Raw genomic sequence first — 24981 nt, forward strand, 5'->3', positions numbered from 1 at the left:
CACCACCCCGATCAATACCCCAAAACCCTCGAGTGGGCGAGGGATGAGTGGAAAATACTCTCCTCACACCCAAAACTAACAAACCACCGACTTATAAAACAAGTCTGTAAAATGAACATTGTATTGTTACAACAACGGAATGTGAAGTTGTTGGGATAAGAAGACGTTTCTGGGGACTTCTTTTGTGTTCTTTACTTTAAAAACAATATGAATTACTTGTTCCAGTATACAATGAATCAAAATGCACATGCATTAAAGAACAAAAATATTGCACTAAATTAAATCTTCTCTGAATAAAAGTGATTAGGGATATTTCTCCATATCTCTATGTTGATCTTCTTGTAACGTTCAGTCATGTGGAGGAGAGCTTCCTCTAGTGTGCGTCTCTCGGTCAGTTTATACTCTATGTAGGTTTAAGGCTGGTTCACTCGCTCAGACTGGCACAGTTTCTGACACTCATACACACACACACAAACACACACTTGCACTTAATTCTACACAAGCAAAATACAGACTGGACCAGAGAGCACATTCTTTGATAGCTAGATTCTCAGATAGCTCCAAAGTTGATCTCCCTACAGCTGTGACACACTTCAGCGTGTCGTCTCAGCCTCAGCTTTACGGCCAACACTTCATTCTCTTGCTCCAACACGATTATTGATATGATGCACAGCATGTTTAGAGGATCCCGTCATCAAACACACACACACACACACACGTAGGAACAGCGTGAGCTTTGGTCGTCACAGGTTATGACATTAGTGTTAAAGGGGAGGTGGCCTTCTCTTTGAGGATCGTGGGCGGCACAGATGATGTCACACTTCGGACGAGCAAAAAAGGGGAAAAAATATGAGTCAAGAGAAAAATTGAGGCTGGGGAAAAATGCTGACGATAAAAATAAAAATCCTCCTTTCGACCCACATTTGTTCAGTCACATTTTTAAAAACAGCGCCTCTTCAACCCAGTGATTTTGACATATTTGGTTGCTGTGGAAACAAAATATAGATTTCGCAGTTGACATGTCTACAGCATTGAGGGTAGCTATAACGACGGCCAGCTTAATGGTGGCAGACTGAGCTGGCTGAAAGACAGAAGAAACGGGAAGGTAAGGCAAGGTGCGGGTCTACGCTATCTACTCCTGCAGTTTAAAAACAATACAGTATCTGTGGTCAGCTCTCTGGACCATGGGAAAGCAGCATCGACTGGCCCGGGGGTAAAGCTAGACAACTAAAAAATCCAAAAAGGAGGGAGAAAACATAGAAGCTAAAAGAAAAGACTGCCATGTTCAGTCTTGGTGCAAATTACAGGACTTGTGTTTGCGCATGTGTGTGTCACAGAGCGTGAGGAGGGCTGTCTGTTGTTCATCCTTCGGTTTTCAAAGAGACAATCAGCTTGATCATAGGAGTGTTTATCACCAGAGAGTGTGAGCGAAGTGGAAGGGCAGAGATCACGCACACACACCTCAAGCTTCAAGTCAAGCCCCCGCTCTCACTCTTCACTCCCAAGTCTGTGTGTGTTTAGTCGGTCCCGTTGCCTCGTCCTTTCCTGTCACCTCTTGAGAGAGGCCGATTTGAGTTTCTGGCTGTATCGGTGGATGCGCGGTGAGCGGGAGTGCAGCTTGACAAAGAGCTCGGGGAATTTGTACTGGGGGAACATTGTCTCCAAGAAGCCCTCCAGGAAAACGTAGACGAGCCGTCGGTTCATGGGTTGATACTGGAACATGTCGAAGACGCGCAGGATGCCCTTTCTCGTGGTGTCCGCTCCAATGATGTGCTTCAGTTCATCTGGGGCAAAGAGAGAAATATGGAGTTAGTGGTGAAAAAGAAAAGAACTCTCATGGGTTAATTTTTGCCTCTGTGTGTGGCTTTGGGGCAAGAATGAAGTTTAGTAGGATTTAGTTAGACGACAGCTATTTGAAGCTCCAAGCAAAAGAAAGTAAAGTGAGGATAACTGCCAATTGTTTACAAAGTGAAAGATACCATTCAGACTTTATAGTCCTACACTTCTTCTGCTTGTCTTGTGCCCTCAGGCCTGTAGATGCCAGTCTTGCATGTCTTCAATAAAAGGGCTCAGAGAAGTGGCTGAGCACTAAGATTTATCAGAGACATATAACTGAACCAGCTGGGAAATTTGTGAAACAAAAAAGTCAGTCTTCAAACTGAAACCCTTATTTTTTTGTAAAATTCATGGTGAAAACTGGTTCAATTATTTTGTCTGCTTTGTCCTGTTCTAATGTTTGGCTCATTACTGCCCCCTAGGGCTAGCTAGGGTTTATATTGTATGTACAGGAGAGGATACCTTAAAATGAGGCGCAAGTGCATGGGGGCTGGCTGATGATAAAGTGTGTGTGTGTGTGTCTCGTCACCTGGCATGATACCCAGCAGGCTGGTCTTGGCAGCTACTCGTGTCCTCATGCGGATGCTCTTGTCCCGGCGGGGCGTTGTCTCAGCCAGTATACCGTTGGGCCAGTAGGAATCCCTGTGTGAAGATGGAGCTGATCTGTGTTAGTCCCAAGTCCTTTGACCAATCTGACTTTTTAAAAGAGGGGGAGTCATTACCTGAACTTCTTGACATAGTCAGCCACCTGCTCTGGTGCAGTCAAGTAGTCCACATGATCCACGATTTTCCTACGAAGACAAAGATTAAACAGTGAATGAGTTCAAAGCTTTTTGATTTTCTGAAGATCTTAATGTGCCTTCACTTATTTAGGTTTGTGCACATATTCTGTCATCGGAGAACTTTAATCTTTGTTTTGTGGTTTGCTGATATGGGACGCTAATAAATATACAAACTGTGTATCTTAGGGGTTTTTCTACACAGCATAAACACATAAAATCCTCTTGATTACATTACTTTGAGTTCAAATCTACATTCAAAAGCAACAAATCACTCTTAAACCAAATGTGCAAGACTGTTCACAGGTTTGTGATGAGATTAGTGATCATTAAAATATAGCTTGATGAGGGTAGAAACACTTTAATAGTCAACTGAATAAACAATCCATGACAGTATTATAGATATTTTTGTGCTGGCTGTACCTGTGGATATATAAAATACATTCTAGTGTCTCTGACCTGTTGATGGTGTCTCCATATGTCGCTCTGATGAGCTGCTGCAGCAGGTTCTTAATGTTCCTGCGCAGCCACTGATTTTTCTCCTTCAAGTCAAACACTTCATCCATCAGCAGCAGCATTACCCTCAGCGGGATGTTATCGTCCACCTGGACCAACAAGACACACTTAACATTTGACTGAAATCACAATAAAATGAAAAAAAACGTGGCAACCAAACCAAGGCTGACTGACTCACGTTATCATCCAGCTGCGCGGAGACTCGACAGTGTTCAGGGTCGATGTCTGACTTGGGGAGGAGTGGGGGCACCTGGGAGAGCAGAGGAGAGATACTACATGGTCAGAGGTTTGAAGAACTAACATGGAAGCTTGTGGTTTATGATATATTATTTAAATATTGTCAGTGTTTGATGGTGTTACCTTCAGTATAGATTGTTTAAGGTCCTGACCCAGTCTTTCTGACATGCGTCCCATGTTGTCAGATACCTTGGTCATTCCTTCAGCCAGGCTGTCCGGCAGGGCCTTCACCGCATTGGACACGTTCCTCATTGAGCTCTTCAAAGGATTGACAAATGTGTCTATCTGATGGGCCAATGAAACAAAAAGAAGGACATGTATTTTATTGAGACAGTTACAAACCTTGGTGAGTCACAATAATCAAATAACTGCTGAATTAAAGATGAAATCGGAAGTCGGTACACGTGTTCCGCAAAACACAGAATATAGAAAGGAAAGCATGTCCAGGGAAGTGCTAGTTACCTCCACCAAGGAGGTCATATGTTGGTTGGGTAGTTTTTTGTGAGCAGGATTATGCAAAAACTACAGAACAGATTTCAACAAAGTTAATGGAAGGATGGGACAAGAAAGAACCCATTAGATTTGGAAGCAGATACAGTTAAGTAGGCAGATGCAGGGTTTTGTTTTACTACCTTGACATTGATGTATAGGGCTTTTTTTTTAACATTTTCACCATCAAAGATCTGATGCAACATCCATACAAAACATTTAAGCTTTGATCCATGACTGATAATACATATTTGTGCCTCTAGATTGACAACAGTTAGTGGAATAATATTAATAATATTAAAAGCATTGTGTCAACAACATGTAAAGAATCTTTAAATCTTGCAACAAACATCACAAAACATATTTGCATTTATCTTGTTATAAATAAATGAAACTGAAATGTTATCATAAATTAATTATAGTTAATAAAATTCAAGTAACCTTTCGTGCAAAGTCTCCTTTGCCCTTGCTGTAGGCCTTGTTTTCTAGGAAGTCGTAGACATAAGGAATCAGAGTTGGGCAGGCCTTCACCATCTCTGGGTTCATTAGCAACTGGAACATACACAAAAAGTTATTGATGTATACATACTCCACAAAACGATGTAGGCAAATTTATCTAATATCTAAAAGTATTACCTGTAGGTAAGCATTGAGGTCTTTTTTTCTCTTCTCTAAGAAGTCTCTGTCCATGTTGTTGAATGTCTTTTTTCCTGGCAGCTTGAGGATCGACCCCATGTTCTCGAACTAAAACAAAACATACGGAGACAAACAAATTCATGTTGTTGCTTCACATTTTAACACTAATATTAACTTTTATCTAACTCTCACAAACACACACCTGTTCAATGATCCTCATATGGAAGTCGTGGAAGTCTGAATAGCGGCGGTAGGTCTTCCAGCAGTCCTCGCTGCCATCCTGGTTGCGTCTGAACACAGTGATGGCGTACAGCGCGTAGGTCTTGCCGTGGTCGTTGCAAACCCCTGCAGCACCCCAGAAGCCCGGGAGACAAGCGTCAGCTACGCCACGTGGTTACAAATCCCATGAGGAATCGGAGTACGAGGGGGTTGGATGAAAGCAGAAGAAAGAAGGGAATGGAAAGAAAAGAATGTGTAGGTGCAAAGGTGTGTGTGTGTGTGGGGGGAAGAAGAACAAGCCGAAGAAAGAATGCAGTGCACAGAGAGTGAAAATGTGATAAAAAAGGAGGGAAATGTGGTAGAGTGACAGGAAGGATGAGGGAGGGGGAGGAGGAAGGAAAAAGAAAGAACAGAAAAACAGTGAAGGTGACGGAATGAAAGAAATAAAAAGAACACTGGAACAGGATGAAAGTGACACAGCAGACACATGCAGCTGAACGGAGCTGGGAGGTGAAAAGTTGAGAGAAAGAACATGCAGGGTGGAGCTGGTGCGGACAGACTAACAGGTATGCATGAAACACTCCACATACACAAGCTGTGAGAATCAAATCCTAAGTTTTCTTCACAACGCTACATCGACAGCCACTCAAACACAATGTTCATAAAAATGAGTGTATTTAGACTGTGTGTGTGTGTGTGTCTCTGTACCTGTGTCCGAGATGAAGGCATGAAGTTGCATAGATTCATCATGGCAGGAGTTGGACAAGTCGTCCAAAGACTAAAATCACAAGAAACAAGTACACCATAAACAACCATAGGATGAACTACAAAAACAATGTCACATCAGGGTTTTTTCTGAGCCCTGAAACAGGAAGGGAAGACAACATACTAGGTTTATGCTTCCTGTGGGAGAGCCGTTGAAAGACTCTCCATCGCCGTCGTCAGATCCCCGGTAACTTGGTTCTTTCAACATATCCAGCTCTGCGAGCATACGGACGTACAGAGGACTCTGCTTGAAGGAGGGGTAGTAGCGGTCATCACGTAGCATCATGTCATACACCTGTGGTAAAACACAGCATGTGTGAAACTGGCGGAACATTTAATAAGGTTATAAAGAAGAGAGAAGAAATATGTGTATCTCTGCGTAAATCAATGAAAATAGTTAAAATTAAGATCCTTCAAGTGTCACCTATTCAGTCACACAGAAAAATCTCTGTTGAAAACATTCTGGTACCTGTCTCTGGATTTCATCAAATATCTCCGGCGTGGGATCTTCTTTCTGCAGCTTCTCCCAAAGTCTTGTTACCGACTCCTCTTCCACCTGCACCCTGGGAGACGCCTGTTATGGAAGAATGAATAATACACGCGTGTCATTAGATAATTTCTTACAATACGGAAAGAGTGAAGTGAAATATATGTGTCACCTATCAAGGATTGTTTTGGAATAATATTTAATATGAGCAATTTATGAGTTTAAAATGCCTCCTACCTTTTCAGAGAGGTATTGTTCGAAGACACCGAGTGCAGCGGCCTTCAGAAGTCCTTTGGTGGCGCTGGGCTGCTTCTTGCCATCTTTCTGCCAGCCCAGCATAGCCTCCAGTTGCTGCTGTGCTGTCACCCTGTAGCCCTCCACAGTGAGCCAGAAAAACAGCTCGGCCTGCGCCCCCGCTATCTGCATGAAGTCTGCATCAACACACACATTATTACATTTCATTTAGCTGATGCTTTTATCCAAAGCGACTTGCAATAAGCGCATTCAACCATGAGGGTACAAACCCAGAACAACAAGAATCACACAAACACATACAGTTATTCCTGAAGGTGTCTAAGGTTCGAAGGTTACATAAATACTTATTGAATTATTGTGCCACTTCAATGACTAAATGTAACTTTGGCTTTGTCAACTTCTTTCAATTTTGGAAATTGGAGAAATCGGAACAGCTCCATAAATGTCAAAATGAAGAGCCACAAGTTTGATGCTCCAGGAGTGTTTTGCATTTGCAGAATTACCCATGAAGAACTGCAGGGCTATGTTGTGGACGAGGATGTGATCCAGGGGGATAACACACAGCTTGCCGAAGTTGGCTGCCAGCTTCAAGGCGTCTACCTCCTACACAACCAGACACAGGAAAAGAAAAGTCTGAAAACTGTGTGTGAAACGTAAATGACCTTGAGCAAATGCAGCAGATGCTTGTGCAGATAATGTTTAACCATCATACTAATACATTTAGATAAGCAGCTATCAAAACTGAATGCACTAAAATTAAGTAAGGTGCAATTTTTATTGGATCCTCCAGTGTGAGATCTATGAAAACTGCCTTGTTGTTTCTCACCTTGCCCGACTTCAGCCTCTGGATCCTGGTCTCACACACCTTCTTCACAAACAGAAGACTGTTAATCTGGTTTTTGATCACATTGATGTCTAAGGGACAAAGAAACAATAAAGGGGATGAATGCAGGGCATTTTCAGAAGTCCTCTGTGCCTTACATGGCCAAATACTTTGATATGAGTGTGTGAGTGCGAGCGCCCACCATCTCCAGCAGTGTCCAGGGAGCGGAGATACTGCAGCTCTTCCACCACCTTGTCCTTGACAGCTTCCAGCTCAGGAGGTTTGTCCGTCAACTTCAGTATGTTCATGAAGGCTTCATAGTTACAACTGGAGTCCCGAATCTACACAAGCATAAACACACTCACAGTAACTACTGATTGCTCTCTTATGATTATTTACACAAAAACAGCCAAAATCAGCTGATAGATAGAATGCATGTCCGGGAAAATCTCACCATCCAGATGACAAACTGGTTGATGTAGTCCGGGTCGCTCAGCTGGTTGATCAGAGGAAGCAGCACACCACGAGCCAACACCTCCTAAAAAAACACCACAGTGACATTCCAGTTACAAACATGACGTCCTGTTGTCTGTTATGGCAATGGGGCTAATTTAGAAGCCTGTTGTTGAACCTAACACTCAGAGAGGCTTGTGGCTGAGAGCCAAAGTGGCAGCTCTTGCTGGGGACTCAACACAAACTTACTGTGGGATGAATGTGTGATTTATTCATTCAATCCAGTGAATTAACACATGTTGAGATTGTTTATTTTTTAAGTAAGAGTGAGATTTCATGTGTATATAATGTTTTTTAAGTGTACTCACCCTTAGGAAGTATCTCATGTTCTTGTTGTGGAAATCTCCAGGAGGTAGTAACAGATACAGAAGCAACTCACACAAGTCCCGAAGGAAACCTGACACACACACCGCTTGTGATTAGGTTTACGATAACGATACAATGAGACGGAAACACATTTGTGTTCCGCGCAATGGTGTCAAATGTAAAACAAGAATGAATAAAGATGTGCGTTTACCTTCTTCGTCTTTGTTTGAAGTGCACACTGAGTCTCTGCAAATCTTCCTCTCCATCTCCACCTCGGCTTCAAAGAACGAGTCCACCAGCTCCTCTGTTATGTCTCCTGTTCAGACATAACTCGTCATTATCATCATCTCTGCTCAACTTTATGAAACATTTTTTCTGCACCACTCTAATCAAATCTTATTGTGTAGTCCATCAAATGAACACAAAACTCTGATTACGCTACAAAATACGCCATCAAAGGCAGTGTTCAGGAAAATTCATGAGACATGCCGAGTATACTAATGATTAGTGAGGGATCAGAGAGAGCAATCATGAATGTGTGTGCGTACTCTGCTTGTCCTCTCTGTCAGCGAGGCGATCCTGGGCTTTTCTGAAGACACGTAAATGGGTGGCAAAGTCGTCCACCAGGCGAGTGGTAAAGTAAGGCTGCCAGTCCACCTCTTTGGACCTTGACGCACAAACACACACACATAAAGTAAAATAAATACAGGCAGATTTGGTGTAAAACCTTAAATATCGAAGCAGAAAATGTTAGATATGGTTCAGAATGTGCTTGTCTTGTACCGTGTGGAGAACTGGACGAGTGCGTTCTGCAGAGTTTGTCTGATCTCCAATATAAAGGATTCATCTTCGCTCAGAGTGTAGTACCAGTACTGGATGTAGTCTCTCAGAGCGAACTGGATCACCTGCGGAGGAGAAACGTCTGCTAGATTAAAGAAAGTGGGTTCTTCCCTAACTCATATCACATCTTTCCCACAAGTTTAATGATGATCTGTCCAGTAGTTTTTGCTTATTGCTTATTACAAACAAACAAAAAATGGATAGGGGTCAGGGTTTCCTCCAGTGCTTTATAGGCCTGGCAGGCCGCCAGGCTCCCCCCCCCCCCCCCGCCAGGCTAAGCGTCGCTTACTTATTTATTAAAAAAAAAAAAAAAAAATGTTATGCACCAGAAACATGATACCAAAGACGGTGTAGCAGATCCCCCGAAAGATTGATGAGACTTAACTGATGTTCAGGTCGTTTATTGATCCGTCCTTGTCACCGTACACCTTAATAAAACTTTAAACAACTTAGAAACACCGTAAGAAATTGTGCCTCTTCCGAGGGTCGCTGAATAACATAGCTTCTTCCGTCAACACTTTACTTCCTCATTGAGCCCCGATCCCCGGACAAGCCCATCCTATTGGTCCACACAGTCACATGTCCCACCCCGACCCCTTCACTGACACTCAGAACGCTCCTTCAACACAGTGTTGTGTTGAAGGAGCTGAGGTGACCGCGAGAAGGCTTCTCTAGCAGCCCTACCACCAGGCTTAACAAGTTTTCTGGGGGAAACCCTGGGGGTGAAATTCCTCCTTGGCAGAGGTTATGACTGTCAGTATCTGTTGCTGATGTATGAGCTGCCATGGGACAAAGGATTTGGTCACAGAATGTATCCTAAAAATCAAGATTGTTCTTTTTTTCGTAGAGAATGACACAGTTTTGCATGGTGTCATGTTAAGATGTGCAAGATCTCGAGGTTCACGTGCTGCTGAAATGATTAGTAAGCATTCCTAGGGAGGAATGGAGAACAGAGACACCATGGTAGAGAATCATCTGACCATCTCAAACTGCTGAGTCTGCACTTACCTCTGCCAGCCATGTGGCTTTTATGAGGACAATGTGTTAAAAGCTTAGTTTCTACTGTCAGTCTTGTAACCACAGTGACCAGAGGACAAAAGCCATTCACTTTGAGTCCGTGTTGACCAGCAACCTGACCATCATTTACAGGATCTTTTTACCTCAGCCAAGGTAGTCATGGTTTCAGAACTTGTTGCAATGATGGTACGGGGACCAAGAAAGAACACATTACATTTCGGGTGGATCTAGACAAAAGGTCAGATCCAGGAATCTTTTTATCACTTTCTTAAACATTGTGAGATAGGGCTTTTAAAAAGATTTCCCTGCTTCTCCAGGGAATGATTTGGGGATCTGAGTGTGTGAAATTTGTTGCAGCTTGATTGAATTTAAGGGGACTGACTGTTAGCAGAGGAATGCGATCTGAGTGCCATACTAGTTGCAATTGTGTTGATCAGAGTACATCCCCAGCAGACAGCATTTCAAAACAGAAATAAATACTTTAATTTACATTCAATCCTGCAGTATTAAATTCACAGGAAGTCACAAAATCATACACACCTGTTGTAGTGGTTCATCTATAAAACTGGAACCAGTCAATCTCCGGTCAATCTTTATAGGCTTATTTTCTAGCTTCATCTCATCCAATGTCTGAAAAAGAAATACACCATGAAAAGAGAGATGAGGTGAAATGTGAGTAATCATATCAGCAAAAGCCTGATCTGCATGTAAACTGGCAGGCTGACAACAAAGAAAACAAAATACCAGCTAATGAATTGGTAGTACATGTAGGGGACATCACAGACTGTGTTCATTTAAGCTCCTTTTACCTTCACTATACCAATCTGTGTGGGTGGCAAGTAAGAGTGCTCGCATTTCTCCAGGTGTTTCTCTGAGTTGATCTTTCCATAGAGCAGAGTGACCGCAAAGCCCCTGGAAAACAAGTGAGAGCAAGTATAAACTGATCCGTCAGGCTCCTGTACAGAGTGTTGTGGTTATAAATAGACACCAAGTGTGGCTGAGAAAGCTCAATACTCACCCTCCAACAAAGCAGAAGATATAAAAGGCCAGGTAAAATATGGCAAAGGGTCCAAAGGTGACGAGGAACAGCACGACTCCAAGACCCCCCCATCCCCAGATGGATAGACTGGCCTGAAACACACATAAATCCAAAACACAGGATGAATACTCCAATATGTCTAATCATCATTTTCCTGCCTACTTTCTGATGAAGGAATTCAAATTGTATATTGCTGATACGAGAAGGTATTTTAGTTTGCAGCCCTGTTTCAAACTAAACTAACATTATTCATGTTTTTAAGGAACTGATCAATCTTTTTTTTACATTATTACCTCAGCAAACCAGTCATTTCAGCTTGCGGATTTTAGATAGGTTGCGTTGTCAAACACAAACCAATATGACAACATAATAATACATAAAATAATGCTCAAGGTACTTTTGAAATACTGTCATCACATCGTGGGTCCAGCAGAGTGCGCTCTGACTCCATTATTTGCAAACTCAGCACATGAAGCAGGCTCACATCCCAGCTGAGCAGGCGATGATGTGGAGACATATAGTGATATTGTGGCGTGCACTCATGGGTGTGTCCTCTCACCCAGTGGGTCGATGGGAAATGTAAAGTCTGTAGCTATATATACTTCCCGTATGGGGAACATGTGCCTGTTCTTCCTGACTACTGATTAAACAACAGTAAGCAGTACCTGCGTCTCTGCCTTTCCTTGTCCTGCCACATTGGTGACCCCGTTTTTTTGAACATGTTCGAGGTGAAGGAGGATAGTGTCCCTTCCTCATCGGGGGAAGACGTTTTTTCTTCCCCGGCTCCCGTGGACCGTGTCTCCACGACGACCATGGCGCAGCAGCTTCCAGGATCGAACAGCTCCGCGGAGCACGTTAAGCTCCCGGAGTTTTGGCAGAACGACCCCGCGCCGTGGTTTCAGCACATCGAGGCTCTCTTCCATCTGCGAGGAGTAACGGCAGACGACTCCAGGTATTTTTTGGTGGTCGCGGCTTTGGACCAGCAATCCACCCGGCGCGTGATGCAGCTCCTGCGAGCCCCGCCGCTGCGGGGAAAGTACACCGCCATCAAGCAGCTTCTCCTCCGGCGCTACAGCTTGTCAGCCGCGGAGAGAGCGGACAAGCTACTGTCGCTTCCCGGTTTGGGTGATGGTTCGGCAGTGGACCTGATGGACGAGATGCTGTCGTTGCTGGGCTCCGAGGATGAGGGTTTCCTGTTCCCGCACATCTTTCTGCGCCAGCTCCCGCTGCAGGTGCGCGCAGCCCTCGCCAACTCTTCCTGTTTGGCGGCCGGCGACTTCCGTGGATTAGCTGAGGAGGCGGACCGGATCCTGCTGACTTCGAGGAACGTCTCCGTGCAGAGTGTGGCCGTGGAGTCCTCGCAGTCGACGTTGGAGAACGAGGTTCCGGCAGTGACGGCTGCAGTCTCCACCCGCACACAGCGCGGCCAGCTGTGTTTCTTCCATCAGCGCTTCGGCAGCAAGGCGCGCCGCTGCGTTCCTCCGTGCGCGTTCCAGGCACCGGGAAACGGAAGAGCCGGCGCTCGGTAGCAGCCGTGGGCGCTGGTGATCAAGAGGAGCTGCTGTTCGTTCATGACTCCATATCAGGTAATCAGTTCTTGGTGGACTCCGGCTCGCAGAAGAGTCTTCTCCCTCCTGCAGCTACGGACCTCTCCGCCCGTGGCAGTGGTCCGCGTCTGACAGCGGCTAACGGCTCGGCTATAGAGACGTTTGGTACCAAGTCTGTGACTGTGTGTTTCAATGGACGCAAATTTCTGTGTGATTTTGTTGTAGCCTCCATTACGGTTCCTATTATCGGAGCAGATTTTCTGTGCACTAATGGGTTGTTAGTGGATGTAACTAATCGCAGGCTCATTGATGCTGTGTCTTTTGCGTCTTTTCCGTGTCAGTCAGGGGGACCCGGGCCGTTAACACACGCTAATTTTGCGGCGTCAAAGGATGTCTTCCAGCGCTTACTGGCGGAATTTCCTTCGCTGACAACGCCCGCATTTTCTGCCGCGGTTACTAAACACGGCGTGGAACATTTCATTCCCACTGCGGGTACGCCCGTTTTCACACGTTCGCGTCGCCTCGACACCGTGAAGTTAGCCACCGCGAAGGAGGAGTTTGCTACCATGGAGCGTTTGGGGATCGTTAGGCGGTCCAACAGCCCGTGGGCTTCACCGCTCCACATGGTGCCCAAGGCGGATGGTTCTTGGCGGCCGTGCGGCGACTTCCGCCGTTTAAATAACATTACGGCCCATGACCGTTACCCAATTCCGCATGTTCAGGATTTTTCGATTCGTCTGGCGGGCATGACAATTTTTTCTAAAATCGATTTGGTGCGAGGTTATCATCAGGTGCCTGTGCGGGCAGAGGACGTGCCCAAGACTGCTGTCATTACGCCGTTTGGGCTTTTCGAGTTCCTGCGGATGCCGTTCGGCCTTAAAGGCGCAGCGCAGACGTTTCAGCGATTGATGGACTCGGTGCTACGTGACCTCGCGTTTGTTTTCGTCTATTTGGACGACATCTTGGTGGCCAGCTCGTCGGCTGATGAACATTTGTCGCACCTTAGGCAGGTTTTCCAGCGCCTTGATGGGCATAGTCTCATTGTCAACACAGCCAAGTGCCAGTTTGGGCTGTCTGTCATAGACTTTTTGGGCCATCGCATTTCGTCGCAGGGTGCGGTTCCTTTGCCCTCGAAGGTGCATGCAGTTGCGGATTTTCCCCGTCCGGTCTCGGTCAGGTCGCTACAGGAGTTTTTGGGCATGGTAAACTTTTACAATCGTTTCTTGCCGCGTGCGGCCCAACTCCTGCAACCATTGTATGGTGCTTTGAAGCTTAAGAAAGCCAAGGACCAGGTTGATTGGACCCCTGTGAGGATCCAGGCTTTTGAGGGGGCTAAGGCTGCCCTGGCTAACGCGGCGCTTCTGGCGCACCCCGCGTCTCGGGCGCCCATCGCCCTCACGACCGATGCTTCAGATGTGGCTGTTGGTGCAGTTGTTGAACAGCGGGTTGCGGGTGCGTGGCAGCCCCTTGCATTTTTTAGCCGCGGTTTGCGAGACAGTGAGCGAAAATACAGTGTGTTTGACCGGGAACTGTTAGCGTTGTACCTGGCTACGCGTCATTTCCGTTTCCTGCTGGAAGGCCGCCCTTTCACAGCCTTTGTTGACCACAAACCATTGACGTTTGCTATGGCAAAGGTGACAGAGCCATGGTCTGCTCGCCAGCAGCGCCATCTAGCGGCGATCTCCGAATTCACAACGGACATCCAACATGTGGCGGGTAAAGCGAACCCGGTTGCAGACTGCCTGTCGCGGGTGTTGGTGTGCCCTGTGCATCTTGGGGTTGATTTTTCCGCTCTGGCTGCCGATCAACCTGGGGACCCGGGTATCGTTGCACTGAGAGCTGCGAGTACCGGTCTGAAGCTGGAGGAGGCAGTTGTGAAAAATGGTGGGCCTGCCCTCCTTTGCGACGTCTCCACGGGCCGCCCCCGCCCGGTGGTGCCGGTTGCTTGGCGCCGTCGGGTCTTTGATATGGTGCACTCTCTTTCTCATCCGGGTGTCCGGGCGTCGGTGAAGTTGGTGTCTTCGAAGTTTGTGTGGCCTGGCCTTCGCAAAGAGGTCAAGGAGTGGGCGGCCACATGTGTGGCGTGTCAGCGAGCTAAAGTTCACCAGCACACTAGGGCGCCCCTCGAGCCATTTTTGATTCCAGCCAGGCGTTTTGATCATGTGCATATCGACCTTGTGGGGCCTCTTCCCCCTTCCCAGGGTTTTACACATCTCCTTACCATGGTAGATCGGACCACTAGGTGGCCAGAGGCGGTTCCTCTGTCTTCCACGACATCTGCGGACGTGGCACGCGCTTTTCTTTCAGCTTGGGTCTCACGTTTTGGTGCACCGTCTGATATCACCTCTGACAGAGGCCCGCAGTTCATTTCGGAGCTCTGGTCGGCGCTAGCAAAGTCTTTGGGCACACAGGTTCACCGTACCACTGCCTACCACCCCCAGGCTAACGGTTTGTGTGAACGTTTTCACCGGTCGCTTAAGGCGTCATTGCGGGCTGCGCTCTCAGATGCAAACTGGTTGGATCGGTTGCCGTGGGTGATGCTCGGGTTGCGCTCGGCTCCTAAGGCTGACCTGGATGCCTCGCCTGCAGAGTTGGTGCTCGGTCAGCCGCTCCGCATCCCAGGGGAGTTTCTGCCTCACAGCTCGGCCCCCTTTCCGCGTCCTGCGTCACAGTCCGCTTGTGCACCGGTGCCCGTGCATCATTTTTCTCCTCGGTCTTTCGTGCCAACGGATCTCGCGACCGCTCGGTTTGTTTTCGTGCGTCACGATGCTCACCGGTTTCCCCTCCAGCCCCCGTATGACGGCCCGTTTAGGGTGTTAGAGGCGGGTTCTAAAAGTTTCATTCTGGACATGGGCGGGCGCAGGGAGCGTGTTTCGTTAGACAGACTTAAGCCAGCTCATCTGTTGGCCGGCGAAGAGGTGCTACCGGCCCGGGTTCCCCGTCGTGGTCGCCCCCCTTCTAAGACCCCTGTGTTGTTTTCTCCAGTTGTGCCTCCTGATCCTGTGTCTGTTGTAAATGATGTCCCTTCTGCTTGTTTCACCCCTGCGTTTGCGGACGGGGATCGGCGTAGCCGTTATGGTCGCCTCGTTAAACCCCCTGAGAGGTACTGACTTTTGTCCCATTTTGTATTTTTCCCTCTGGGTGTTCGGGGGGGGGGCTGTGTGGCGTGCACTCATGGGTGTGTCCTCTCACCCAGTGGGTCGATGGGAAATGTAAAGTCTGTAGCTATATATACTTCCCGTATGGGGAACATGTGCCTGTTCTTCCTGACTACTGATTAAACAACAGTAAGCAGTACCTGCGTCTCTGCCTTTCCTTGTCCTGCCACAATATTATTATTTTCTGCTCCTTTAAATTAGCATCTGACCCCAAAACTTCAGTATCGGTCAAAGTGTACTGTAAAATGACATCACCCACAGTGCAGACAAAAATTACTTGAACAACTTTTGTTGTCAGCGCAGGAACATATTATTTCAAAAGACACACACTGTTGTATGCTGTATTGTTAGAGAGTGTCAAATGAAGACTGGGAGTGAGTGTGTGTGTGTGTGTATGAGTCACATCCTATGGTTTTCCTGTTATTGTCACCGCAGGAAACCATACTCGCCGTTTCCAAATTACTTACTCTAGTTGTTCCATTTTCATTCCCAAACTGTGACACTGCTGCAGATGCAGTTGGTGAAATGACACAATACCAAACAACTTAATTTAAATTCACCAGTGAAGGAAAACAAGTCCTGACTGACAGAGTGGAGCTACCATCACTGTATAAGTATAGCACTGGCACAGCAGAGCTAATACCCACTCAGTCCAGCTCAGTGCAGGCTGAGGGTTTTAAAACTGGACGTGACCTCTATCATGACTGTTGTTGATGCTTTCACATCACAGAGGATAAGACTTCACTGTTTTAATTTCTCCTAATGACATAGAAAGCAGGATATTCTCTCAGAGATGGCTGGATGCTAATTGAATGCTGTCTCCCTATTCAATACGTCAACCTCCTGCTTAAATCACCTGCGTCCAAAGGACTAGGCTCCATATATCCAGGAACTTCCCCCTATACATATTGTACAGGTTCTTGGACATATGAAGCCCCCTATGATGCTGCAGGATAAGTAGGTAAAGACAATTTATATGGACACAGAATCACCAACACACACGTTGAATGCCTGCAGGCTGATCTGTTTTGTCATACCCAACCCCTTTCTCCCCACATTTCCTATCTGTCTTCGTTGTCTTCATCAAATACACAACAAAAATACCGGAAAAAAGATTTGTTTTAAGTTTAGTTGGAAAATTTGTTACTATGGGCTGATTTATTATTGGAGGCCCCCTGCACTCCTAAATCTTGATATTAGTATCAGCCCTATTGGGCGGGCCACAGTTAATATGAATAGGTGTGTGCGTGCACATGCTGGGGGTTGTTACATGAGGGATGAGTCTCCACAAACCTGTCAACAATCTGTCCCAACAGGTACAAGCCTGACCAATGAAACCAAGCATCATGTGCTAATGTGAATAATGTGGTGGTATACATAACTGTGGTGGTGTGTGAAAACTGTCAGAAAGTCACACACTGTATCTCTCTCACACTTCAGCCGTGGAGCCGTCAGAGTGGTGTCGCTGACAGACTCAATGATTATCAGCAGCAACGATCTTCTGCTGCCCTACATTCATACCCAAGTTCCTCAGCACCTCCGCTGATGGAGCCAGATAGGGACAGACAGAGCTTCCTCAGGACACTGACACATTGTTTACTCTGCCACTGCCATCTATGGACAACTGGATGACACACATTAAACTGGCTGCCAAGTGTGTCGGAAGCATGGGACGGCCAGATCACTCTATACAGTTTAGCATGACCACAGCACACAGGCAGCCTATTGAGAATCAGTAAGGAAGAGATCACTATTTTGGTTATTTGTGAACCAGATTTAGTTCAACCTGTGGCTCTACAAACATACAAATCCCAATTTTACTTACTCTTACAAATGTCCACAGAACAGTTTCTTGCACATGGGCACTGCAGATGACAAACAATCAAATCCCTAATTTGATCATTCAATGTGCGATCAAATACAGTCACTAAGTTTCAATAAACTCATAACTAATTTAGCTCAACTTCAATATTAAATATCTCGTGAAAATCTAGAGGCAACACTGAACGACTGCCAATGCACACGTGCGTTCCTCATGACCACCACGACCCGATGAAGTTGTCATTTGTTTCCACTCTCAATTCAGGTCATAAAATATTAAGATATCAACTATCATCTCCAAGAACATGAGTGGTAGAGATCCCAGCTGCTCAAAGTATAACGGGGGGGGGGGGAATCTACTACAGCATTACAAAGGTATCTTCATATTCTGCATATGAGAGCTTCAAAATGTTGTAGAAACCTACACATAGTATTTCACCTGTGAAATAGATGCATAAACTCAACTTATTTAATGATACTATGTCAATGGGAACAGGCTTCATAAAGCGGATAACAGTCAATTTAGTTTAAAAAAGGACTTGACTGGCTCCAGTTCAGTTTAGATCAGCATGTGACATCGGTCATCGCCACACACAACTGATTACACGGCAGAGCTGACACTGACGACTGTCAGTGGGATCGACTCACCGGAAGCCCACAGACAATTAGACAGGCTGAGATCAGGCAGAGACAAGACCGCAGTTTCCCACACAATGAGACTGTATTTGTGACATTGGCCCACAGGCCGTGCGTTTCTTAAAATGGTCAATATTGAATTAACAAGTAAGACCGTATATAAGGTGATCCACTGCAAATATTTGAACTGCCAAATACTTTGTGACAAACAAATCAGTGGCTTCATGTTGTTGCTGCTCTGCAATAACCAGATTATTCAGTTCTACACCCCACTTGAACCAAGTCTCATGTATTATATTAGTTGTGGAGCCTAACCAATATACATTTTTTGGGCAGATGCCGATGTTAAGGATTAAAAAAATGGTCCAATACCGATATATTGGCAGATGTATGTACTATGAACTTTATATCTGCCTTTGGTGTTTCCTTATTTCAAATTTAGGACTATTCAGACATTAAATTTCTTTTACAATTTGATTACTTTGGTTTAATGTGAGCACTACTATCGCTTGATGACTTGACAGCTTTCTCTTCTCATGCAAAACTGCTCCTCCTCTGATGCTGTTAAATGAAAATGTAACATGGCTGAGAACAGGCCACCCAGTAGAAATGTAGCTACGTTAATCAAATTCCTCCCCTATCTTATAGCGTTGAAGAAAGACAGTAAGGTTGGGGCCATAAGCTGAGAGTAACCAAAGTCTTTAGTGTGTTCGTAAACACGCGTGTCCAAGCTTCAGAATGTGTTCCAACTGGCTCGACTACCCTCTTTCTCATGTCACAACTGGTTGAGATGATGTCAATAATAGCAGGGTTGTGACTACTGGAGCATAATAGGGATGGTCAAACTACTATGACAGTTGAGCTATGAGTAGCAGAGAGACAAAGGTTACTATTCATAGGAAGTGTACACCCTAACACAACCATTCACACATACACATAATTCATCTATAAAAAATAGTTATGTCCTAACACTTCTGACACCCGGGCCAAACCAGCTGAGCCGTGGTTCTGCTGCATGTCACAACTACTTTCTGAGGTTTCTGGTATGACTACTGTATATACCTTGTAAAAAGGTAGTCCTGTGTACATAAATAAATGCCGGTACCATACATGAGTGCTGCTTTTTTGAAACAGGTAGGCTACAAGGAATAATGCAAATATATTTATATATATATCTGAGAGAGATAAGCATTGAAACTATGCTATTCTGCTGACCTCAAATCGCTAGAAACTCTTCTGTGGCTGAACCACAGCCAGGGTGGCCTGGGCGTATAAGACAACTACAACACAGACACAGCCACAATGTTGTGATCCTTTACAAGAAAAACAAATCATACTCCAGGTTACTTACTTAGGTACTTACTTTCATGCAAACCTCAAACAGACTGACCATTAGAAACACATCCACTCTGTTTAGCTAGCACCCACACAGGAATCAAAGAGAGGGCATTTCTACTGTTAGCCGTGTTAAGAAGCTTTCAGCGGCAAATACTTGCTAAAACCTCTCTGTGTGACAACATAGACCTTAGTCAGCCGAATCTAAGAGCATTGTGCCAGATACATCAGTCAGAGATGTTTACATTATTTTGACACTTTGAATTAATTCAAGCCTTATTCAGTGCGTGTAGGCTAGATTTTTTGCAAGTCAACTGCAAACTGGGATTCCTCCAAGTGTTTTTGTAAATAAAGGCTAGAGGAGTTAAGGTTCCCATACTCTGGTTAGGTAAACAAACTTACAAGTGTAAGGTGACAAATAACATAATGAAATCTGTCTGAGTCCATTGTAGTCAACTCCCTTAATCAGTATCTGGCTGTAGTTCAGGTGGGACTGGTCTGACGTCAATGGTGCGAGTGAACAGCAGCAGCAGCGAATGTGGAGGCTATCAGTATGGCTTTGTGGTGAGATGGTGAGGCTGTGGAGGCTCCGCTTTGTAGGAGACATGATAACAGACACTCTTGAGTCATTACAGCTTACACAGGGTTTTAAACATGAACCATCTGTTCCAGTGATTAACACCAAAGCCCAACAGACACACACACATCTCAACATCTAGGCAAATGCTTACGCAACCCACAATGAATAGACACATAGAAACGGAAACGCAAGAAGTAGTACAGTCTTCAAACTAAATGTGCATTTTCACAGTGACACGGCTTTATGACGTGCTTTTTGCTGCTGGATGTCCTTGACTCCAGGCACATTCAGACGTGCACAAACAACTTCTTATCTGTGTTTATTATTTCCCAGCTTTCCGGGCACAAATTAAAAACTGCTCAAGGGCAGATATTTCTATATTTTGCAAGTTGCAACCCATGCACTCAAGTCCACAAGCGCTGAGATGCAACCATGATCAGTGTGGTCACTGGGCGAGAGGTTAACTCAGCCCATTAAAGCTCTCCTGTGGGAGATCCACGGTTAATGCCTGAGAGAGGGAGAGAAAGTAAGAGGGGCTGACTAATAATGCCGGCCTAATCCACTAGAATTAATATGATAGAAAGAGCTGCCACATTAACCTTGAGAGGAAATCTCTAGAATGACCGGGGAATACAAACTGAAACTGTGCAATTAAAAGATATATGCCAACCTGGTAAAACTGCAACAGTAATGATGGTTACTTTCTAGTTTTGTCATTCGTTATATCATGAGGTAGATTTATCATTGTGGTGTATTATCATCCAAATCTATGTTAACAGACATTTTACACTTCAGCTACATCCACACTACTAGATCTTAGTTTTACAAAACATCACTACTGATATGTTAACGCTATCCACACTTCGCTGTCAGCATGGATGGGGATAATTACTGTTAAAACGCGTTGGAAGACAGATTAGTTTTAACTTTAAAACAGTGTCTTAAAAACGGAAACCTATTAGTATGGATTTAGTATTTAAGAGAGTATTGCAAAGTTTAGCTGTCCTGGCCTGGTTAGTCTCTCTGCATCAAAATAACTGTCAATCAGTTGAGAGCTCCGTTTGGGCAAATGTTGTGTTTCACTTTTTGGGTTAGAGTAACACTTTTGTATACTGTGTATAACCCAAAAGTTGTGAGACAAGAGGGTGGGTCTGACAACAACACTCTCTGAACCCAATCCAGCATGAGAGAAAACTTAGCAAGCCCAACCAGAATTTCAAAATGTTTGTCTGAACCGGGCTGACGGGTCTTGATGGGCTGGTGTCAGGTTTCCAAATTCAATACTGAACCAGTCCCCTTGCAGAGTGGGGCTTTCCATATCGTTCCATACCCCTTGTTTCGTAAAAGAACCAACAAAGGGTAACATATGTTTAATGAACAGAGTCGGGTGAGGCTGAGGGATGGATTAAGATAGAGGTGGGGCTAGTTTATATTTCATAGATCCACAGATACTAAATGAGGCAACATTTTACTGCCATAGACTTAAAAAAACGTATTTTAAGGAACAGATAATACCCATGGGGCTGTGGTTCATTTAACAACAGAGAAATAAATGCAAATGTTACTGACGACTTTGCTCTGCTGTGTGCTAATATATGCTGGTTGGCTGGAATCCTACTTGCCAGCATATCTAACCTACTCTGTCATTTGAAGGCGGCCAGCCTCCTGACACTTTTCTGACAGCCGACACTGACAACACAACAGTGAGTGGAGCAGACAGTGGGAAAATCAAGCTGCTCATTATTTCCAAACCTGTGCTGTGCAGTACCTACTTACAAGCCCTTAGCTACTGTTGAGTAAAGGAGCAAGTCCTACAGCAGGAGAGCGAACAGACAAGGCCTCAGTGATCAGTTCTTCAACCAACTCATGATGAACCCAGGACCTCTCACCTGATAAACACACAACCTGAGGGGATTAGGTAAACTGAACTTCCTCTGTAATCACAGTAAAACCTCTGGTGTTTGACCAGAAGAGAACTGCAACTTCCAAAGATTTAATAATATAACAAGTGGAGTATTCAAGTATATGCACAGGCACAGCACTAACGTTTGTTTACAGGAGGTGGAGACAAAAATGTCACAGTGAAAATGGAAACATTTATGATCAGCACATTGACCAGATTGTAATCTTTGGAGCTGCTACACTTTGCAATGCAATTTAGACGACCTGTGGACAGCTGTAACTAAAAAAAGACATGACTGCACAACAAGTCCCATTTGTTAATGTGTGCATATAAACACATGATGTGATACTGAAGGGCTACTTCAAAAAGAAAATTATATCACAATCTCTCTAAACTCTGATCTTTCTTCACAATCTAAAATGTGCTGTTGAGAATAGTAAGACTTTAAGTGTTTCTGTTTTCCCCCAAAATCTATTTCTCAATCCAGTCTTGAATGGATTGCTTTCTTCAGCTGTAGTCCAACAGTGTTAACTGCCATGTTACCCTGGGGAGGATGAAGTCAGCAACATACCACAGCTGAGACAAGTCTCCTCCCCAACTATCTCTTTTCATCGTCTAGTGAGAAGTAGATCCAGGAGGGCGTATATGGAGGTTTAGATTATTCACCAAAGATCAAAGCCAACCCATCAGAATCACACGCCCTGCAAAATCCCACCAACTGGAACACACAACCAAGCAAGACCTGCTCTAACTGGGAATCCAACCCAGGCAGCACCAAATGTATTCATTCATTTAAGTTTAGCAGCTGTAGTAGTTTAAGACCAAATTACACAAGCGTTTACATGAAAATGAGCAAAATCCTACCTTAAGTGGTGACACAGGTCTAATTCAAATGGCAAATGTGTGTTGCATTCTGTATCTTAACATGATCTAATTTATTGAGGATTCATCTGGATTAGAGACACAGGTCTGAACAAGACTAATTTCATGAAAGATGTCTACATGACAGGTGGCAAACCTCTTGAAAGCTGTCACCTCTATTGACAGGAGGAAGGAGGGAGAGGTGGACAAGATGTCAAGCAGGCCTGAGGTGACAACCTGCTGGCCTAACATGTCCAACAAGCTTTGATTAGGACACCTTAATGAGATTTAGTCAGGGGTGAAAGGCACAGAGATAACTTTGCGTGCACATGGATGAACACACAATGCACCCACACCTCCAACCAACCAGGGTTGGAAAAGTGTTAATCACAGGTTAATCACAGACAGGCAGAAAAAAAGTTCATACCAATGTCTACAGCTAAGCTTGGTCATACAAGCTAATGAGTAAAAAAATACACAAGCAACAGTTGAGCTACAAATTACTTTGCAAATAGGCTTATAAAATCAAATGAACTACAGATACAAATAGATGCAGGAAGCAAACAACTAAACGAACCTCGTCTAGTCTCAACCGTTGAGACAAAACCTAGGAGGTGACGCATACAGAGATTAGGCTTTCTATGAGCTGAGAGGCAACAGCATTCCTGTGTATGAGCTTGGTTGATGATGAAGACAATAGTGTTGACTGAAGGGCCCCTCTATAAAGAGTTTCTACATCTGTTCTCACCTTGGATTGTATATCAATAATAGCAATGACACTTTATAGCTGAATCGCAGGACTAACCCAACACAACAATCATTCACTTCAGACTAAAGGTTAGCCGTGAACATGATTTCACAATGAGCTACTGTGGTTTAACACCTGACTGCGCTTCAAGCAGACATAGCTAGTCCCTGTCAGACAAAAAGAATAGTACAGTGGCAGCTGAAGCCTCATTACAGAGGCTAAATCTGTACTTAGACTGCTGGAGAGGTGCCTGGTTGTGGGGAGGTCACCTGTGGCTCAGGTGAGGTGGAAACTACAGTGAGAAAAGCGTACGCGCTAACTACACTCACAGGATGTGTGAGTTACAATACGTGTCAGCAGATGACCGGGGTGTGTTGAAAGTCAGGGCCCCAGTGTGTGCATCGAGAACGTGCATCACGTGAGAGCTGTGGCATACAAACTACAATGTCATAGCAAGTCACACGAGCGACAACAGAGGCAAAGCTAATCTGCTCAACCACGGACGAGCTATAGTGGTTTTAAAGACTATTAATATTATAAGACAGGCCTGTGTTAGGCAAGTTGTTTGTGTCAGGAGAAGGACACTCGGATTGACAGCCTGGCTACTCACTGGCTGTGTGTTAGTGTATAATCGTCTCAGGCATACCCCTGAAGTTAGTAAGTAAAATAAGCAGGAGGTGACAAAACACCGACTATTGGCCGTCACTGCTCAGCATGCTTGTTAGCGATGGGAAATGTGAGCTAACTGTGGAGAAATCAGTGGAGTAGCAAGTAAACCCACAACCATGCCAGCACCAAACAGATCACTTCCATTCGCCCTCAGCATGAGAGGTGTTCGCTTCAGTAGCCGTGCATCGAGCTAACGCCCAGCTCACCTGTGTTTGTTGTGATGTAGAAACTCGTTCTTGAGGGTCGTTACTCATAATCTAAACGCATACTACCGACACTGCCTGTGTCGAGCTAACTCCAGCACGGTGTTGACAGTGGGCACATCCTTGGATCATCGTATTAACTGAGCGTTAGCCGTGTAATCCCGGGGCTGACCGCCGCTTACAGCAGGCGAGCAGCGCGGCCACGTCCCGTCCTCTCCCCGGCGGACGAGCTGGGTGTTTACCTGCGGGAGCTAGCGCTACACGACGCTAGCTAGCTACAAGCTAACGAACCGCGTCAGCCCGCCGCTGGAAAACAAACTACTTGCGGGGACACACGCGTCGGTTTCGCCGGCGCTGGCTTACCTCTGCGAGCATCGTCTAACAGGCTGTTCGTGCGGAGGATGCGGCTAACCCCACCACATGGTAACATGCGAGGAGGAGCTGGGTCTGTCGGGTTAAAAGCGCTCGTATTTCCAGTCTCCGTACTCTTCCCGGAGCGTCGCCATGTTTGCCAGGTTTACGTCTCGGGAGCCCCCTTTCCGGACGTCGCCGTGTGATTGGCTGAGAAGTGATGACGCAGAAACACACCCGTGACTGATTGACAGACACATGTGCAGTGAGAGTGATCATCTACAATTAAATTACAATATAATATAATTTAATATAATATCCCACCTATTACTGACAAACCTAATGTTGTAGCCTATACAAAATGTATATTTATATTTATCTTAAGGAAATGTGAATACTGAAGTTATTTTTT

At 45.2% G+C, this 24981-nt stretch overlaps 1 protein-coding gene across 2 annotated transcripts; it reads right to left on the reverse strand.

The window, feature by feature from the left end:
- On the reverse strand, positions 1-24719 carry snx13 (sorting nexin 13). 2 transcript variants are annotated; one of them, XM_061092735.1, is made up of 25 exons: positions 24582-24719; positions 10737-10849; positions 10528-10630; positions 10259-10348; positions 8645-8766; positions 8410-8528; positions 8073-8177; positions 7864-7952; positions 7497-7580; positions 7245-7383; positions 7046-7134; positions 6723-6822; positions 6202-6395; positions 5947-6051; positions 5602-5772; positions 5421-5490; positions 4696-4838; positions 4494-4601; positions 4299-4409; positions 3492-3653; positions 3310-3381; positions 3075-3220; positions 2559-2627; positions 2366-2478; positions 1-1784 (listed from the first exon to the last, which is right to left on the reverse strand). In XM_061092735.1, exons 1-25 carry the CDS (start codon positions 24591-24593, stop codon positions 1549-1551), a joined length of 2865 nt encoding a protein of 954 aa, XP_060948718.1. In that variant the 5' UTR covers positions 24594-24719; the 3' UTR covers positions 1-1548. The 2 variants fall into 2 exon arrangements, with proteins under 2 accessions (XP_060948718.1, XP_060948717.1); XM_061092734.1 differs by lacking the exon at positions 24582-24719 and adding an exon at positions 24222-24552.
- Positions 24720-24981: the final 262 nt, after the last annotated feature.

Source organism: Limanda limanda, chromosome 19 (assembly GCF_963576545.1).
Source record: "Limanda limanda chromosome 19, fLimLim1.1, whole genome shotgun sequence".
Taxonomy (NCBI): domain Eukaryota; kingdom Metazoa; phylum Chordata; class Actinopteri; order Pleuronectiformes; family Pleuronectidae; genus Limanda; species Limanda limanda.

What these genes read in the sequence shown, in the direction of transcription:
- snx13 (XM_061092734.1), bottom strand. Translation starts at nt 24,269, where the DNA reads ATGAGTAACGACCCTCAAGAACGAGTTTCTACATCACAACAAACACAG. An exon ending in CTACATCACAACAAACACAG is followed by an intron (nt 10,850 to 24,221) that starts GTGAGCTGGGCG and finishes TGTGTGTTTCAG; the next exon opens with GCCAGTCTATCCATCTGGGG. An exon ending in ATATGAGGATCATTGAACAG is followed by an intron (nt 4,602 to 4,695) that starts GTGTGTGTTTGT and finishes GTTTTGTTTTAG; the next exon opens with TTCGAGAACATGGGGTCGAT.